Source organism: Trichoderma breve, chromosome 1 (assembly GCF_028502605.1).
Source record: "Trichoderma breve strain T069 chromosome 1, whole genome shotgun sequence".
NCBI classification, from domain to species: domain Eukaryota; kingdom Fungi; phylum Ascomycota; class Sordariomycetes; order Hypocreales; family Hypocreaceae; genus Trichoderma; species Trichoderma breve.
Genome location: NC_079232.1, coordinates 3,080,502 through 3,099,285, shown reverse-complemented (window position 1 = coordinate 3,099,285; position 18,784 = coordinate 3,080,502). Strand labels below are relative to the sequence as shown.

Sequence of the window (18,784 nt, the reverse complement as noted above, 5' to 3'; positions counted from 1 at the left end):
CCTCGAGGCATATTCCGGTGCAGAGATCCCCTCCAGCGCGGTGCTCAGCAACCTTGGAAGGTAGTAACTGTAGACATATTTGTAGGAAGGTTTTAGATTTGAAGAATCGACTGGAAGTTGACGAAGTACCTCATATACAAAGTGATATAGTGCGACAACATATCTAACAAAGTGAGTATGCCGGCTCAAGAAACTCATTCGCATGTATTTCATAGCTTGTAGATGATCCGTCAATTCATTGCATAGATATTAGAAGCAAAGTGTGTGCTCAGTGAATACGCGATAACATTTTATTTAAGATATAGGTTCGACATAATACGTCCAGTATATCCCGTGATACCTTCTCCTAAAGATGTGACAGAGCTAATCAAGTTTCCTTTCCAAATGCCGGAAACGGGGGCGCCGTAGTTCCATCGCACGAATACCGTACGACATACGGGCTAAACGTTTCCTGATTGCTCACAATGACTTGTCCGCTCGGAGCCGTAATGTTGAAGTTGAAACCTCCGCCATACTGCGCCTGTCCATAGAAGAAGCGGATGGGCACATAGGTATTGGCCGGGATGTCGAATTTATAGCTAGCTTTGCCGGCGATATGGTCTGGTTGATTGTAACGGGCCTTTGCAACAGCATTATCGTCTGTCCAGCCAGAGTAGGCATTTGCACCGGTCCATAGATAAACAGCGTCGTTTGCATAGGGGATGTCGACGCTATATGTGCCAGCCTCGCAGGCGTAGATGTAGGCGTGGTGGTTCAGGGCAAAGAAGTCGAGATTAAAGTTTCGGCTGGAATCGTAGATGGGGCCAGTTGTCCCAGTGTCCTGATAAAGACCGCCAACATATGAAGTGGTGCCCACATAGATGGGAGTTGTCTTCTTGTAAGAGTCTGGATGGAAGGTAGAGTATGTTGTGTCGGTGTTACGAGCCGAGTTGTTGTAGTATGCCCAGTCAAACCCAAGGTTGTTACACGATGGAGGAGGCGGACACTGTGTCGGGCAGCTTGGGGGTGTAATTGTGGGAGTGACAGTGGTGGTAGTGGTAGAGGTTTCTGTCTGGGTGACCGTCTCCGTGTCGGTGACGGTGCAGATTTCTGTCTTGGTCTCCGTCTTGGTGCCTCCGCCCAGAGTAATCGTCAACAGGGCCTTCCACGAGGTGACTGTCTTGGTTTCTGTCTGTGTGACTGTTTGGCTTGGGTCACACGTGGGAGTCGGATATGTGCGGGCATCTAGCTGGCCAGCAGGGACGGCGATGGCATGAGCGTTGCCAACACTAGCCATCGCGGCTGAAGCCACGAGGGCCTGAACCAATGTCTTGTGTACAGCCATGGAGTGTAAAAGTTCTTGGTTGATGATGAACTGAAAGGAGGACAGGGTTGACAAGAGTTGTTCTACCAACTACTACATCTCTATTTATACTCCCATCGCAGCACTAGGACCTAGATGATAGTACTAGGACTATAGAAGACCTAACTGTAGTCCATGTAGCCATGATCTCATTGTGAAGACCTCATTTGCCGATTTTCCCACCGTAATTTCCACTCGTCCACCATCTCGGGATGAAAAAGGGCAAAGCTGCCATGCAATAAACCAGCTGAGTCGCGGGCAGAGACGACAAAAAGCACAGCTGGTCGGCATTTCCATTGGGAGCTACAAAGCTGAAATGCACCTGGGCAGAGCTAGCGGCAGGGGTAGCTACATGACAGCGTCGTATCCGTAGATGAAAAGGGATAAACTCAATCTCTCCCCAGTCAACCCAATGCTTAGTCCATTGATGGCATCGTGATGGTTACTTTCGTATCCATGCAATTGCCAATGCAGCTGCATATGACGTGGCTGGGGCGTGTCGATCATGGCTGAATGAGATCGAGGTGGACATTAGACTACATGCAGCTTATTTTCTCGGGCTCATAGCAGGGCGTCTTTGCTGTGTTTTTTTGTTGTCCTTGTTCATTTTCAGCCAGCCTCTTGCACCTGCATGTCGTCGGGAAATACTCCTTTTGGCGCCCTTGCAGCATTTAGTGGCATTGACCATTTCCACAATTGCTCACCGGTTCATCCTTTTGGGCCTATGTCTCGATTTCCGTGGCAGCAATGGCATTAGTACCTGAAGACTCTGTATTATGAGTTGCTCTCGGGTAATATCAGATACAGATTCATTCAGTTTGTTTCGGGTTCCGTCTCAGTGTCTTCTACTTGACTTCTCCTACCCGGCAATTAGCAATTATATGATAGACGGCTCAGTTCAAGTAGCAATTTCAATAGTGATCCTTTTGAACCAAAAGTCCTGGGTTGCTAATTGGACTTGTACCCTCCACCCACTCCATCTACTTTTTAAGGTTATCAGGCATATATCGTATCTCAGTTCGATCTTGTAGCTTGTAATTAGTGGACTTAGACATGTTAAGGTGAACACCCGCGGGTTTTATCAGAAAGAGAACCCAACCCGTTTGAACACAGTCAAATCACGTCGACAAAGACAACCACTGACATTGGTAATGCCTAATATCTAGGCTCAGAATAGCAATCTTGAATCTATAGCTCCACCTATTGCTATATTGCATCCAACCTCGTAGCTCATAGCTGTGCAACTGTCAAAGCTCTGTTAGTGCCTTAGTCATTCGCCACGCCCAAAAGCAAAGCAAGGTACGTAGCGGCAAACCAAAAATGGCTATTCCGACATTTTCCCTCAGCCACTGACTAATTCTCGGACGCCGATTGGCTCGGCCGACGCTCTGCGGGCACAAAGCACGGCGGTACACGACGGCAAAAAGATCATGTCATAATCGTTCAGGGTTCCTGAGCTGAGCCGGGAAATTGATTTCAAACATCCGCATCTACCCTCCCCACCTTGTAACCTCCGGACCCCAATCCAATCCTTTTCCACACTCCCCAAGCATGCACATTCGGGCAGCATCTTTATGATACAATGATGAACGTCTCCTTCTCTACCGGCCGCGCTGCGCTGCGCCTCAGCCGCTCGTCCTTCCGCCACCTGTGTGCATCCAGAGTGGCCGGCTTTGCTTACCACTCCTATCCGCTGCCGTCCAAGATCCCCGAGCCTCCCACCAGCGACAACCTCTCCAAGTCATCCCATGCCCAGCCAGAGGCCCTTCCTCGTGTCCACGAGACACGGCCGCCGCCTCAACACGATGCCGTACCCAAGCCGATGGCCCCACCGCAGGTTGAGGCTCAGTCGCCTTCTCCAACGACCTCCTCAGTTCCTCCATCTCCCAAAACCGCCGAGACCGATGCGCCAAAGACACAACCTGCTCCTGCTACCCGACCTCGTTCCAAGCTCCGCGCGCGCAAGGCAGCCATGAAGCTCACACCCGCCGCTGTGGAACAGCTGCGCGCACTGCTCAACCAACCCGACCCGAAGCTCATCAAGGTCGGTGTACGGAACCGAGGCTGCAGTGGGCTGGCCTACCAGCTGGAATACGTCGACAAGCCGGGCGCTTTCGATGAACTGGTGGAGCAAGACGGCGTCAAGGTCTTGATTGATAGCAAGGCGCTCTTCAGCATCATCGGCAGCGAAATGGACTGGGCGGAAGATAAACTGAGTCAGAAGTTTGTGTTTAAGAACCCCAATATCAGTACGTGCAATCCCGTCATGCCGATTCATTGGCCACATATTTCTACGAAATTCAGAAGCTAACTAGTAGCAGAGGAGCAATGCGGCTGCGGAGAGTCATTTATGGTCTAAGGCGCTGGTGAAGCCACAGAGGAACAGGACAAAGGCCACGGCTCATGAGAATACTACCAAGGCCGATGTACGAAGATATTGTACGATGACGACTAGAGAGAAAGAATATTAGGGCGAGGCAAGTCTCTGAATTAGATTTGCCTCAGCAATCCACGAAAGGGTTTGATTATAATGGTGCCGATACAAGCAAGTTACGAACACGGAGCAAAGAGGCAATAGCACTATAGGGGCATGATACCGGCGTTAGGTTAGAGGCACATGTGGCCATTGATCGTATGAATGTTAAATTTACTACTCTGAATAATTAATTGTCGGCCTCGTCGTGATGGACATGAAATATATAATGCTTTTGTTATTAAGCTCATGGACGTAGATTAGGCTTTTTACTGCATAGATTCCCTGTGAATTTATAATTCAGAATTAAACTCAATTATAAAAATTCCATTTTGAAAACCTCTATGCCATATTTATCGCAACGCAATTTTGATTCCACTCATGTATGGAGCGCGCCCTTCACCCGCTGATGTCATCGCAGTTCCTAAGCAACGCCACGTGACCTGGCGTCCAGTGTTGCTTTCAATATCGCGACGCCAACAAACTACTGCGTGTTGCGACAACAGTTAATTAGAAAGACCGAATTCGCCCGTGGACGTATATAAATTCCCTTGAGAACCATCCTGACTCGGATTCATTTCATTTCGAAACATCATTCATCGATACTAGAAGAATAAAACATTAAAACAAACAAAATACCATTTCTACTACACCAAGACACTCAAATCACAGCACTTACACGCACAACCACACACGACTTACAGACACTCATCATCGTTCATCACTACCGTACTTCACACACACAACTCAAGCCATCACCACATCCCCCATGGCACCAACCATCCAAAAACTCAATAAACCAAGCAAAACCACAACAACAATGAAATCCTCAATCTCCAAAGTCCGAAAAACCACAAAGCAACCCCAGAAGAGCACATCCACCACCATCCACGTCCCAGCAGAAATGCAGCCCCAGCTCCTCCGCATCGCCCAAAGTCAACGCACCCCCTTCGAGAAGCGCGTCTGGACAGCCCTCTGCCAGATCCCGCGCGGCCGGGTGACCACATACGGCTTGCTGTCGGCGCACCTGGGCACGTCGCCGCGAGCCGTGGGCAATGCGCTGCGGAGGAACCCGTTCGCGCCGGAAGTGCCGTGCCATCGCGTGGTGGCGACGGGAGGGACGCTGGGCGGGTTCAAGGGCAGCTGGCCCAAGGACGGGGAAGGGATTACGATTACGGAGAAGAAGAGCCTGTTGAGAGGCGAAGGAGTTAGGCTCGACGATAAGGGGAGGGTGCTGGGGACGGTGTGGTCTGGGTTTGAGTAATATATGTACATGTATGCATGGGCGCATGGCACTGGCAAAGGCGTTATATGGTATTTGTTGGTTTGTATTGCTCTTCATGGCGTAACTAATATATGGGTATGGTATAGAATATATAAACTGCAGCTGTATGTGGCATAATAAAACCTTCTAATTGGTATAACGTTTGAATCGTAAATCTGGCTTCTCACCGGGCTCATACAAGGCCACGTGAACCCCCAATGCTGGTGTGCCGATGATGTCTGCTCGCAGCCTCTGAGCCGCCCAATCACCGCGGTACTCGATGCTCTCGAATCGCTGAGCCAGGCGGACCACTAGAACAAATAAACAGTCAGTTGATGCACACACACAAGAGGGAGACGCAGCTTACAGCAAAACGCCATTTCCGTCAGAGCAAAGTTCTGCCCGGCGCATATCCTTGGTCCACCAGAAAACGGAGCATACGTCCAGGGCTTGGGCGTCCAGTGCTCCCATCTCTCGGGGCTGAATATCCTGGGGTCTGCAAACGTATTAGACACAGGAGGGTACAAGTCTGCGTACATGTGCATCCCAAGAGTGTTGATCGTTACGCTGTCTCCTTTGAGCAGCACAATGCCCGGCTCGCCTGGTCGGCCCGGGATGGTTGTCGTCTCTAGTACTGAACGCATGTTGAGAGGAGCTGCCGGATGAAGCCGAAGGGTCTCGTTGAGGATGTTTTTGACATATGTCAGATCTTTGAGTGCCTCGTACGTTGGCGTTCCGTGGCTCCCTAGTTCGTTTAAGACCTCTCTGCGCAACCTAGCCCAGAGCTTGGGATAGTTGGACAACTCGTACATTACCCACGACATAGTTGCCGCCGTGGTGTCTCTTCCGGCAAGGAGTACGGACATGATCTGATCTCGTATGACTTTGGGATCCCTGGTGTAGCGTGCGATGCTGTGCAAAAATGAGAATTCCATGTCCAGTTTGGAGAGCTCTTCAAGTCGAACTTGAGGAATGGCTAGGGTTCGAGCAATGGCCGGCTCGATAAACTCTTCTAACTTCCTAATGGCTCGGTGATAGTCACCTTTTGGGATCAACGGCGCGATAGGGCTGGAAGCAGCTTTTTAGCACCTAGTTCAAATCATCTCTGGCGCAAGACTGATGGATATACTCACTTGAGGACAAAGATGAACATTTGAATCCGCTGTGCAACATGCATGGCGTTCAAGACATCATTGTCGGGACTAGGGAAGCTGATATTAGCGTTCTACTTTACACATCAATTAAGAAATCAACAAGTCTTACAAATCCAAGCTGTTGACATTTTCTCCAAGCAGAAATTCCGTCGTCGTGTCCATCGACCACCGGTAGAAGAGGTCCTTGAGGTCGACAGTGACTCCCGCAGAGGGAATTTTTGACAGCAGCTTGTCGGTGCAGGTATCAAAGATGGCAAGATTGCGCAGCCTGTCCCTGACAAACATGGGCTTGATCATGGCGCGGCTGTCGTGCCAAAGCTGTCCGTCTACAGCAAAGATGCCGTCTCCTAGAAAGGGCCGCCATAGCTTGTGCCACATGGGCCCATGGCCAAAGCTGGAGATATTGGTGGCTAAGATCGCCTTGATCTGCTCCGGATCTCTTGTGATGAGGACCCTCTTGGATCCCGTCAAGCTGAACTCGGCAAATGTTCTCTTTCCGGGTGGCAGGTTGTCCAGCTGCGCCGTACACCAAGCGACAAGGTTGTTATTGTATTGATTCCTGCCAATCTCGTAGTATAACTTGGAAGCTGTGCTGATGATCAGGAGAGAGCAAACAAATATTGTTAGGGAAGCCAATTAATTACCTGACAACAAATTCCCCGCCAGGATTGGTGCCCTCACACCGCCGAGTTTCCTGATTCTGATATCTGAAGCAAGATGCCGGAGCCACACAAGCACAGTGAGAATCGTTACAAAGGCAAGCCCGAAGCTGGCCACCATGGTGAAACTCGCGGACTGTAGACTTGAGAGTAACATGGCGGAGCGTGTAACTGGGGCGACGAGGGTACAGCAGACAGAAAGAAAGGCGGAATTACACCAGGATACTGGGCCTATATGCAGGAAGCCGCGAACTTGACCCCAGCGCAGGATTCAAAGGGCAGGTTCGACGAGCTATGGCCAATGAGGCGACAGCTGTGACGTGGAAAGTGACGGCCTCTTGCTTTTTATCCCAGCAGTTTTAATGCCGTTGGATGGGAAGGATCTTAATGTCAAATGCCGTAGAGGGCGGCAAGCAACAGCCACATGCCAGCTTGAAGCAAAGCAAGCAAACAAAGAGCACAAAAGCAACAAGAACGGAATCGAGACTCGCGGCTAACAGGTGAGAGCCGCCGCTACTCCCAACGGAAGCGGGCTTGGCTGCTTCTTATTCTTAAGTCCCACGAGAAACCGCATTCTACTTGTAACCCGAGCATAATATTCTAGATCTACATCCGTCAACCTTGTTTAGTGAAAAATCTACAGACTTTGACGCGATAGGTCACAGAGCGAGCCGGGCCGCATCGATCCAAAAAGGCAGCCATTTTAACACGGTGGCGCGCTGAAAAGAACAGAAAGAAACTAGCAGCAAATGCAGGAATCACGACCCTTGTAGCAAATGGCGAGCGATGATACGGGGAAATACGACAAACGAGACCCAGCTGGGAGCAGGGGAAAAGAAAGAAGGTACATAAAAAAAGGAGAGAGGGCGGACTTTATTAGCTGGGCTGGGCGAAATTGCCCGAATTGGAGGTTGAACTAGACTAGTAGCTGCAAGCCATTTGGTTGAGGCTCGACTGCGAATGGCTGGCTTACGAGCACAGTGTAAGGGAGGGTGGCTGGGGGGAAGTATTGGATCTAGATTGGGAATGTTTATTGATTACCTGCAGTGCATATAAATTAAATCCGGAGTGTGTAGTAGTATTTAGTTATTGGTGTTGGGAAATTGTTCAAGTAAGGATTGATGTTGGGAGGCTTTGAACTGTGGCTTGGAATAGAAGTTGGATGCATGGGCAGCGGTGGGTGTATAGATTAAGTAGAAGGGTTGGATGTTAGCTGCGATGCGATGCGATGCCGGTATGTGTGTGATGGGCGTCCGTGCATGAGATCTTGAAGCCTTGCATGGATTGGATGGATCAATGCACGAGGCGAAGAGATAGGTGAGAGATGTGATGCTAATAGATGAGCAGAAAGAGGCCCGTCACTTGCTGGGCAGTCGATATAAGTTATACAAAGCCCCAACTCCCAAATGATTCGCAAAGAGTACAAGTCTTCCGGAGCGGCCATTCAGTGGATCAGGCACTAAGTAGAAGCATTGAGTGCAAAACAAGCTGCAAAACAGCGTCCCGGATCCTGGCTATGATACAAAGTTGCGCCTCAATTCGGCTCGGAGGGCGGCGGAACAGCCACATGATGCGGCAGTCAAAAGATCAAAAGCCTCACGCATGGCCCCCCCACGCACCGCCAATTGGCTCAAGACGAACAGGTACTGGTACTCAATTGCCACCGCGTCTGCACATACTTTGCCAAGGTACTCCGATACATTGCTGACACCTGACAGCGCTTGACAGGGCTCTTCGGCAGCTGTCTCGCCCCGGCGCAACGATTTTCCGCACCAGTCGGCGAAACTCGGGTACCTCCGTCACAGCTTAGGCCGAACAAGCCAGGAAATCGGTTTCCGCATTGAGAGCTGTGCGTCTTTGAGCATATCAAACCGCCAAAAAAAAAAAAAACCACAACTCATCACGAACTCCCTCCATCTCCCTCCTCACCGTCTCTCTCCACTCAATTTGGCAGCCGCCAGCCCCTTCATCGCAATGTTCAACATTGGCCGTAGCCGCGCGGCGGCGTCGGCGCTCAGTGCCGCAAAGGTACGCAAAACGTCGCAAAAGTTGCTCTCTTTTTACCCCCCCTTGGCCGATATAAAAAAACCCGCCCCTCCTTGGGGTTGCATCTTGACAGCAGCTTCTAACGCTTGAGCTTCTGCTCTCCCTTCGCAGCGCAACGCCACCCCCTCTGTCCGACTGCCCGGCATCGCTCAGCAGCGACGAGCCCTCAGCATCCACGAGTACCTGTCCGCCGACCTCCTGAGAAAGGTAAATCAAATCACCTCATTCTAATATAATACTCCCCCTCCATATCGGGGGCATCTCCCGCGGCAGCATCCGGCTGACACGGCACTCTGTTTTTTCTACAACAATAGTATGGCGTTGGCGTTCCCAAGGGCGCCGTGGCCAAGACGGCCGCCGAGGCCAAGTCTGTGGCCAAGGAGATTGGTACCGGCGACCTGGTTATCAAGGCTCAGGTCCTCGCCGGTGGACGAGGAAAGGGAACTTTCGACAACGGCCTCAAGGGCGGTGTCCGTGTCATCTACTCCCCCCACGAGGCCGAGATGTTTGCCCAGCAGATGATTGGCCACAAGCTCATCACCAAGCAGACGGGCGCCGGTGGCCGTCTGTGCAATGCCGTCTACATTTGCGAGCGCAAGTTTGCCCGCCGCGAGTTCTACCTGGCTATCCTGATGGACCGTGCTTCCCAGACCCCCGTCATCGTCTCATCGTCCCAGGGAGGTGTCGACATTGAGACCGTTGCCAAGGAGCAGCCCGATGCCATCACTACGACCTACATCGACATCAACACCGGCGTTACCGACGAGATTGCTCGCGGCATCGCCACCGGCCTGGGCTTCAGCGAGCAGTGCGTCGAGGACGCCAAGGACACCATCCAGAAGCTCTACAAGATCTTCCTCGAGCGTGACGCCACCCAGATCGAGATCAACCCCCTGTCCGAGACCTCCGACCACCAGGTCCTCTGCATGGACGCCAAGTTTGGCTTCGATGACAACGCCGACTACCGCCAGCAGGAGGTTTTCGAGTGGCGCGACACCACCCAGGAGGACCCCGATGAGGTCCGTGCCGCTCAGTCCAACCTCAACTTCATCAAGCTGGACGGTGACATTGGCTGCCTCGTCAACGGTGCCGGTCTTGCCATGGCCACCATGGACATCATCAAGCTCAACGGCGGCCAGCCCGCCAACTTCCTCGACGTCGGTGGTGGTGCCACTCCCGCCGCCATCCGAGAGGCCTTTGAGCTCATCACCAGCGACCCCAAGGTCAGCGCCATCTTCGTCAACATCTTTGGTGGTATCGTCCGCTGTGACGCCATCGCCACTGGTCTGATCCGCACCGTTGAGGCCCTCAACCTCAAGATCCCCATCATTGCCCGTCTGCAGGGTACCAACGTCGAGCTTGCCCACCAGATCATCAACGAGTCTGGTCTGAAGATCTTTTCTATTGATGACCTGCAGAGCGCCGCCGAGAAGGCTGTGCAGCTGTCCAAGGTTGTCAAGCTGGGTAAGTTTTCGACCCAACTCTATGACGAACAATAAAAGAAAAGGAAAAAGAATATATAAAAAAAGAAGAAGAAAGAGAAGAATCACCTGCTGACGATATAAACCTTTTTTAAAACATATAGCCCGCGACATTGACGTTGGTGTTGAGTTCACCCTGGGTATCTAGACGGTAACAACAGAGTCGTAAGACTGGATGGCATGGATTCCTTGTAATATCTGTTTTTGGGTGGCAGGGGAGCAAATCAACCAATGAGCAGGGGCTCGGGAATGATGCGGCGGTCAAGGCATTTTGTTGCTCTTGCTTGTTCATAGCATGTATCGACGTATCTTTTTTACGTTGTAGGTGAGAAACCAGGGGGAGGTAAAGAGAAAAAAAATCAAAGCCTTATTTAATTCTGCCACACTTCACCATGACTATGGCGCAAGCATTGTGCGGGTTCGCGTGTGTTTTGTTTGTTGGGGATGACTTCCGGACAGATGAGATAAAGATTGGACGAGGATGATCTGATTCGATTAGGGGAGGGTTATTCGGATCCCGAGCGAGAGTCAGGAGAAGGAGTCGCCATGTCAGCACCTAAAGGTAGTGGAGTTTCACGACGATAACAAGAAGCAAGATTTGCGTGAGAAGGGTCATTTTTTGTCTGTGCTGGGTCTGGTCTGGTCTTTTCAGGGCAGGCATCCCGTCCATTATAAGTGCCCATGTCTACGGAAGATGACGGGAGGGAAGTGCATCGATTTATCGACCAGAGAGGCAAAGAAATCGGGTGATTGTGGACTCATGAGAGGAGTCTTCTACTTGTTACACGCGTACTCGTATCGTTTTAACTATGAAACTAGGTACCTTATTCATGCATAGCCGCCACCATGTTGGGAAGCTTGGGAGCTGGAGCTGAAGGCGGGCCGCAATTTTGATTTTTGAGGGCGGTGGTTCGGAAGTCGTTCGGTTATTGCTCGATGTTTGCTGGTTCGGATGAATGGCAACACGGCACACGTCTGCGATTTTTTTTTTAGAGCAGGGGTGTGGCCTGCAGTGGGAACACAATGCCGAAGATGGAGATTTTTGGTGCCTGAGAGGAATACTCGTATCCTGCACACGGGCGGCAGTTGGGTTTGTGTTTTCCTTGATTTTCTTGAGTTTTCTGTTGCTTTCTGGAAATTGATGCAACTTTCACGGATTTTGCCGCGTCTTGCTTGATTGATTTGGAATGAACCAGGCGGAATAGCTTATGCAGCTCATGCACTATTACTTCATAGCAGCAGCGCAATTTGTAAGTTTTGCAGGGCTTAGTCACTGACTTTTACTTGTAACCGGGCAGATCGACACAGGGCCTATTGAGGCAGCATTGGCTCTGTTAGGATTAGTTGCCGCAGTGGATCACGCAGCAACCAGCCTGAATGAAGTTGAGAAGGTTGATTGATTGAGAGAGGACTTTGAGCTTCGCACGAACGCGGCCCAAATTTGGTCATCCTCACTATCTAGGTCCTTCTGTTTTGGAAGTTGTCTTTTTCCTATGATAGTACTAGAGTAATAGTAATGTGATCCATTTTCATGTTCAGACGGCGCGTGTTTTTGGTCCACCCGACCCTGATAAGCCAAGGCGTCTTTGCAGCATCGGAGAAAAAAGAGGCCAATTGCGAAATACCGACCGAGCGCCGAGACCGTAATCTACACGTTTCTGGTATAGTTGCAGATTACAGGGGAGGTGTGTGTGTCTCTCGGCAGTGTTCGGGTATGTGGCGTCCAGTCATCTTTTGTGCATCAGCTAGTGGGTATTTTCTATTTTTTTCCAATTATGGCGAAATGAAATTCTTGATATCGGAGTCACCCTTGATGGGGGGCGAGGATAAGTTGTATATAAACTCATCTGGGTCCTCCCCGTTGCTTTTGATGTTTTGCTATCCACACTCACAAACAAGCTTCTCCATCTTTTACAAACTCCTTGAGAAGAAACTCGATCTTGACTTGACTTGACTCAACTGTCTATTACACAGCTCTCCACTGAAAGCATCGAGCTCTTACACAACAAAACACAACAACTTTGTCAACACTCACAAACCCTAACCCGGTTTCACTCAACTCTTTTTCTCATCAACAAACTCACTCCACAACTTCACAATCACTATGCCTTCTTCTCAAGGACAAAGCTGGTGGGCCCGCCACTGCACCCCCCGACCTCCCATCAACAAGGTCGTCGCCTGCCCCTGCCACTACTGCTACAACAAGCCCGCCTGTGAGCTCGACTACCCCGAGTCGTCCAACTGCTCCGAGACGAACACCCCTGCTCAGTCGAGGCCCGTCAGCCCCCGAGGCCGCACCAGCTCGTCTTCGTCTTTTCACGTTGAGAAGGCCGAGAAGCAGTAAACGACAACACTCACTCACCGATATCATTCGAATCACAAAAAGCGAATACGTCTTTTAAAGATCCTTTGGATACTATAGGGTCTACACACTTTCGGTCTCAACATTTTCTTTGTTTCATTCTCTCTCTACCTAGCGAGCGAATACAATATAAAACGGGCGCGAAAAATGCACCAACGGCGCTTCTCCCGATCAGTTCGGGTTCGGCGTCCGGCCCCACTTGGAGCGGCCAGGCCGGACAAAATACACACACACACACAGACACACACAATAAGGAAGGGGAAAGGGATTTTGGCAAAGGAGGGAGGATACATAATACGAGCGGATATTGGGTCTTAGCGATGGAATTTTTGTTGAAATACCCCCCTTGATGGAATTTAGAGCCTTTCATATGTTTATGTTTATTTTTATTAAAATCAATACCTTATTTTACATCGAAGATGACTTGATGCTCTCATTGTGACAGTTTGCCTGTGTTGGGTGTGATTTTCATGGGGCCATTCATGCAGCATCTTGACGTCACTCACATACTCATCCAGTGTACATATTCACATATTACAAAACATCTCATCTCAATAATACAACATCAAACACATCGCAGGTCACCTATAGAACTAATATATTAAGTTTATAATCGCCGATTTCAAACATATCGCATTAACCATGTCCCCGACAATTGACCCTGCCATCCTCGCGGCCTTAGACCTAGACAAAGACAACACCACAATCTCATCCGTCGGAGGATCAGGCTTCTCATCAACCTTCAAACTCTCCACCACAAAAGATGGCCAGCCATTTGACTACTTCGTCAAGACAGCCTCCGGCGAGGGAGCAAAAATAATGTTCCAAGGTCCAACCCTCTCATTCATCCTCTCCCCTTTCCGTCTTTTCCCATCTCTCAAAGCTAACATCCCCTCGTTCTCTCACTTACAGGCGAACACGCCTCTCTCAACGCAATCCACGACGCCGTCCCCAACTTCTGCCCCAAATCATACTGCCACGGCCCCATGCAAAACTCCAACAAGTATTTTCTTGCCACGGACTTCCTCAACCTTGGCTACTCCGTGTCAAAAGGCTCCGGCATCTCCTTCGCCGCAAAGCTAGCCAAGCTGCATACAACCCCCGCGCCCATTCCGGAGGGCTTCGACAGAGCTATGTTCGGCTTCCCCGTGCCGACGTGCTGCGGCGATACGGAGCAGGACAATTCGTGGCGCGCCTCTTGGGCCGACTTCTACGCCGAGAATAGACTGCGCTTCATCATGAGACGCATCATCGAGAATCACGGACCAGACGACCAGGCGGCCGACATGGTCGAGAAGATTGCCAGCAGCGTCGTCCCGCGGCTTATCGGGGATGACCGCATCGCCATCACACCCGTTGTTATTCACGGCGATCTCTGGAGCGGGAATCATTCGGCGGGCCAGATTGCCGGAAAGGGCGGGCGCGAAGAGGTTGTTTTCGATCCTTCTTGCGTGTATGGCCATTCGGAATACGAGCTGGGCATCATGAGGATGTTTGGCGGCTATGGGGGTTCTTTTTGGAGCGAGTATGAGAAGCTCGTGCCCAAAGCAGAGCCAAAGGAGGAGTGGGATGATCGCGTCATCCTCTATGAATTGTGAGTACTAAAATGCAGTTGATTTATGAGTGTATATGGGTATGTCAAGATGGAAGTGAGCAGAGCTAATCGTTTTCACAGATATCACCATTTAAACCATTACTCAATTTTTGGGACGGGATATCGTGGAGGAGCCATGTCAATTATGAAGAAACTGACATCCAAATACGGCAGCTAATGTAAAAAGCCCTCCGGCGAATGGATCTAACATGGCCAAAATGAGAATCAAGTATGATAAATAATGGAAATCTTGTATAGGTGTAGAAGAAGTTAAAAGCAAAGAAAGATACAAAAACGCCATCCCGTGCTCGCCATGGTGTTGCTGCCATCTATACTCAAGCACATAACCCAATCAAAAACGAAAGAAATAGATGTCTAATAATCATCCGGAACCCCAACATGCCAATACTCCCATACCAAACAGTCATTCATTCAGTCAATCATTCAATCAATCAATCAGGCAGCCAGCATCGCTTGTCTCTCTGGCCGGTTCTCTTGCGCTTCCTCTTGTTCCGCCGGTCGTTCCGAAACGGGAAGCTGAGCGCTCGGTACCGTGGGGAGTTTCTGGTTAACGCCGGACATTTCCGCCTCCAGCGCAGCGAGTTCTTCGTCGACCTCTTCCTCGTCTGCGGCGGTGATGCGCGAACCGAGCATTTCGCTGATTTCCTGTGATAGTCAGTCAGCATAAAGAAAAGAAGAAGAAGATCAGATGCGCAAAAGAAGACAAGGCAAATAAATACATTTTGGTATGCAATCGCATCCGCAGTCTCCCCCATCAACTTCTCCACGTGCTCAATGCCGCCCATCTCAGCGTGGATCTCAGACAGCACTTTTGTGCCCTGCTGCAAGCCAAACACGACGTCCTTTTGTATCTGCGCAAACTCGACGCTGGCCGTCAGCCTCTCCAGCTGCTCCAGCTGCGCATCCGTCTTGGTCAGCAGCGACTCCTGATACTTCTTGCGCCGCAGCGCCAGCAGCGCCCGCTTCTTGTCGCCCTTGGCGAGCATCTGCTTGGCAATGTCCGTTTCCTTATCCGTGAGGACGGTGATGCGGCGCTGGTACTGGTGTAGCCTGTCGCGCTGGATCTTCATGTCCAGAATCGCCCTGGAGTTCTCTCTTGTCAGTTAAACGGTCTGGCGGCAGCGATAACGGCCATGACGGGCGGAGTCGGGGTTCGTACTTGTCCTGGTCGGTGATCTTGCTCTGTTTGCCACCCATTGCGAGAGATTATGTGTTTGCGCTACGGACTCGGCCGCTGTTTTTGTTTATTTGCTCGACCGTGAGTCCGTAGACGGGGAATGAAGAGGAACAGAAGCCGGGACGATAATCGGCGGACAGGCCCTTGTCGTCATTGTCTCGATGTATCATGTGGCGCCGAAAGCTTTATCGATAAACAGGGGTTCGGAGACGGAATCTCACTTGGTCGAGATTTACACAGTTTTTAGGCTAGATTGAGAGCGTCCACGAAAGAGACTGAGAGCCGGGAAAATGTATTCAGAGTTGTGATGAAATGATAATTGGCATTGGAAAGTCTTTTGATATTAGTCAAGCATTTCTTTTCGTCCCAAGTAGCGCAATAAGGCTCCTCAATGCCTTGCCTTCAGTGCTCATGTGCTTGTACTCTTCAATGTACACAACTTGCGCTAAATTGATAAAATTGCCATGTACGGCTAGCCGTGATACAAAATCTCATCCCCGCGCCGTGCTGAATCTACAGGGCAACTTTTATTTTTTGCGCAAGCCATGAAGCAAAACTCATCTTCTTCAAGAGCGTTTGCGACAGCGCCACAGCCAGCATGGCGCCCAATTTCAAGTCCCGACTGAACCTGCGCCAAGGCCTTGATCGAGACGTCTACCAGATTATAAAAAAATTGGAAGAGGCCAACGACGGCAAGCCATTCAAAACCATCACCGCGGCATACGATGCCATCAAACGATCCAATTCGAGCCTCTCCAGGCAGAAGAAGCGTCCCCTCGAAGACTCCATTGATCGGGTACTGCAGTTCCGCAAAGAAGAACTCGAGGATTCGGACGACTCAGAGGCAGCTATAGAAGAGGCCGAGTCGAAAAAAGTAGACGACGATCGATTTCTACTCAACCGACAGCTGACAAAACACTGGCAAGTCGACCCTATACCTCTGGGCACCACCGAGCAGCCTGCAGCCAAGAAGCGACGTATCCAGACCGAGGGCGACGAGAGAGACGGCACAGTAAGTGGCCCAGATACAGGTACCGAGACAGCAATCAATGGCGACGCACCGAAAGAGGCACCAAAGGCCGAGAGACAGGACAAGACGGTACAGAAGAAGTCGCCCAAATCTACCCGCTTCAAAGTTGAGCAATTAGAAGACCCGTTACCACTGGGAGGTGTTGGCGAGATGCACCGCCATCTTTTGCGCCAAACACGCTATCTGCTCAAGTGCCCAGAACTCTACCAAGGAAATGGTTGGAGGAGAGTACCTGGAATGCTCTTGTTCGGTCCTCCGGGAACTGGCAAAAGGTCACTTATCCGTACCGTGGCAGCGAACCTCGAAGTGCCTGTAATAACTCTCAATGGCTGCTTTGAGGACCCTGAGCGCGTAGAGAAGAGTCTGGCCGAGGCTTTCGATACGGCCATCGGGCTGGCCCCGAGTATCGTTCTCATCGAGGATCTTGACTGGCACATACCTAACCCGGGAAGCTCTAATCACAACGAGCACGGCCGCAAGATGCTCAACCAGTTCGTACGGCAGATGCAAAGACTTCAACAAGAGCAGGCCAACGTTTTGGCAATGGCAACAACATCAAGGCTGACGGATGTCGACCCCGTTGCGCTTGAAGCCGGCCTATTCGAAAGGACAATTCAAATGAGGGTACCAGACCTGGATGCTCGGCATGATATTCTCAAGGTGGTGACACGGGAGAAGATACTATCCGACAACTTAGACCTCGGAGAGGTAGCAAAGATGACGCACGGTTTCGTCGGCGCAGACATTATTATTGTCACAACATTGGCGGAACAAGCAGCACAGGAGCGAATTCTCAATACAGAGGACCCCGATGGACGGCAGCTCGAGATACTTACTCGACCTCCCCACAGAGATCAAATGGATGTATCAGACATCTCATTAGATCTAAGACAGCCCGCATTTACGACGATACCCACAGAGCCGTTGACACTCGATGACTTCCGGCTTGCCATCAAGGGCTTCACCCCATCTCTCCGGAGAGAAGGCTTCACCGTGATCCCAAGTGTAACCTGGGATCAGGTCGGCGCTCTGGAAAAGGTGCGCGAGCAGCTACACATGTCCATCATTGGACCCATCAAGAACCCAGAGCTGTACCAGGAATTTGGTCTCAGACGTCCTGCCGGCGCACTCCTTTGGGGACCCCCCGGATGCGGCAAAACTCTCGTCGCCCAGGCCGTTGCCAACGAGGCACAGGCTTCCTTCATCCTCATCAACGGGCCCGAGCTGCTGAACAAGTACGTCGGTGAGTCCGAACGGGCTGTCCGTGAGCTCTTCCAGCGAGCCCGTTCCTCCACGCCCTGCATCCTCTTCTTCGACGAAATCGACTCGCTCGTGCCCCGACGAGACAACGCCTCCACAGATGCCGGCGTCCGAGTCGTCAACGCCCTTCTCACGGAGCTCGACGGCGCCCAGGATCGTTCAGGCATCTACGTCATGGGCACAACCAACAGACCAGACATGATCGACGCAGCGATGCTCCGCCCGGGACGTCTCAGCGTGCGACTCTTTGTCGATCTCCCCACCCCCGAGGAGCGCGTCGACATTCTTCGGGCCATCTACAAGACGGCCCACGCCAACGCCTCCGAGGCCGAGCTCGCGAGGCTGCCGGCCGTCGCCCTGGACCCCCGGTGCAAGGACTTTAGCGGCGCGGATCTCGGCGGCCTGCACATCAAGGCCGCCGAGGCCGCGCTGAGGAAGTTTATGCTGGGCAAGAAGTCGGCGCGGGAGATTGACCAGGAGGACTGGGAGCATGCGCTGGAGAATACGCGGTGTAGCGTGCTTAACCCAGACTCGTACAGGAAGCTGGATAGGAAGCTGGGAAAGGGGGAGTAAGGGGAAACATGTTTAGATAACGGCGATGTAGATATACCAGGCGCATGCATATAGATATAGTGTTGATTTATGTACACAAGTACGAAGCGATGGTGATTTACCACAATTCCTGGTAATGGCACATGCATCGTCCGATCAATGCAGCGAGACCCTGTCGGGCATTACCGCAACAGGAGGGTAGCAAATGTAACACATGGCACAAGGCTATTCGGGATCCCGTCAGCCAATACCGAGTCCCGTTCAACCCTATCCTGTATCTCCAAAATGCTCACCCCACTACACACACTGAAGAGAAAATTCACAATCTCACACACCGTCATGAATGAAGCGAAGAAAAAAGGCCAAAGC

The 18,784-nt window shown here is 51.1% G+C and overlaps 9 protein-coding genes across 9 annotated transcripts; 6 read left to right on the top strand and 3 right to left on the bottom strand.

Annotated features, from left to right (window-relative positions):
* Positions 1-367: 367 nt before the first annotated feature.
* Positions 368-1,276, bottom strand: T069G_00960 (GLEYA domain-containing protein; the record flags this gene model as incomplete). The annotated part of the gene is made up of 2 exons (XM_056168170.1): positions 368-985; positions 1,061-1,276. The coding sequence occupies 2 exons, from the start codon at positions 1,274-1,276 to the stop codon at positions 368-370; spliced, it is 834 nt and encodes a 277-aa protein (XP_056033486.1).
* Positions 1,277-2,924: 1,648 nt separating this feature from the next.
* On the top strand, positions 2,925-3,701 carry T069G_00959 (iron-sulfur cluster biosynthesis domain-containing protein; the record flags this gene model as incomplete). Its single annotated transcript, XM_056168169.1, has 2 exons — positions 2,925-3,591; positions 3,664-3,701. 2 exons carry the CDS (start codon positions 2,925-2,927, stop codon positions 3,699-3,701), a joined length of 705 nt encoding a protein of 234 aa, XP_056033485.1.
* A 934-nt stretch (positions 3,702-4,635) lies between these two features.
* T069G_00958 (6-O-methylguanine DNA methyltransferase, DNA binding domain-containing protein) lies at positions 4,636-5,079 on the top strand (the record flags this gene model as incomplete). The annotated part of the gene is made up of 1 exon (XM_056168168.1): positions 4,636-5,079. One exon carries the CDS (start codon positions 4,636-4,638, stop codon positions 5,077-5,079), a length of 444 nt encoding a protein of 147 aa, XP_056033484.1.
* Positions 5,080-5,226: 147 nt separating this feature from the next.
* Positions 5,227-7,013, bottom strand: T069G_00957 (cytochrome p450 domain-containing protein; the record flags this gene model as incomplete). The annotated part of the gene is made up of 5 exons (XM_056168167.1): positions 5,227-5,390; positions 5,447-6,147; positions 6,213-6,281; positions 6,343-6,820; positions 6,878-7,013. The coding sequence occupies 5 exons, from the start codon at positions 7,011-7,013 to the stop codon at positions 5,227-5,229; spliced, it is 1,548 nt and encodes a 515-aa protein (XP_056033483.1).
* Positions 7,014-8,866: 1,853 nt separating this feature from the next.
* Positions 8,867-10,567, top strand: T069G_00956 (ATP-grasp domain-containing protein; the record flags this gene model as incomplete). Its single annotated transcript, XM_056168166.1, has 4 exons — positions 8,867-8,920; positions 9,050-9,145; positions 9,253-10,402; positions 10,524-10,567. 4 exons carry the CDS (start codon positions 8,867-8,869, stop codon positions 10,565-10,567), a joined length of 1,344 nt encoding a protein of 447 aa, XP_056033482.1.
* Positions 10,568-12,523: 1,956 nt separating this feature from the next.
* Positions 12,524-12,763, top strand: T069G_00955 (uncharacterized protein; the record flags this gene model as incomplete). Its single annotated transcript, XM_056168165.1, has 1 exon — positions 12,524-12,763. One exon carries the CDS (start codon positions 12,524-12,526, stop codon positions 12,761-12,763), a length of 240 nt encoding a protein of 79 aa, XP_056033481.1.
* Positions 12,764-13,423: 660 nt separating this feature from the next.
* Positions 13,424-14,553, top strand: T069G_00954 (fructosamine kinase domain-containing protein; the record flags this gene model as incomplete). The annotated part of the gene is made up of 3 exons (XM_056168164.1): positions 13,424-13,610; positions 13,694-14,375; positions 14,457-14,553. The coding sequence occupies 3 exons, from the start codon at positions 13,424-13,426 to the stop codon at positions 14,551-14,553; spliced, it is 966 nt and encodes a 321-aa protein (XP_056033480.1).
* A 278-nt stretch (positions 14,554-14,831) lies between these two features.
* T069G_00953 (snf7 domain-containing protein) lies at positions 14,832-15,593 on the bottom strand (the record flags this gene model as incomplete). The annotated part of the gene is made up of 3 exons (XM_056168163.1): positions 14,832-15,041; positions 15,116-15,479; positions 15,556-15,593. 3 exons carry the CDS (start codon positions 15,591-15,593, stop codon positions 14,832-14,834), a joined length of 612 nt encoding a protein of 203 aa, XP_056033479.1.
* A 578-nt stretch (positions 15,594-16,171) lies between these two features.
* T069G_00952 (ATPase family associated with various cellular activities (AAA) domain-containing protein) lies at positions 16,172-18,436 on the top strand (the record flags this gene model as incomplete). The annotated part of the gene is made up of 1 exon (XM_056168162.1): positions 16,172-18,436. The coding sequence occupies one exon, from the start codon at positions 16,172-16,174 to the stop codon at positions 18,434-18,436; it is 2,265 nt and encodes a 754-aa protein (XP_056033478.1).
* Positions 18,437-18,784: the final 348 nt, after the last annotated feature.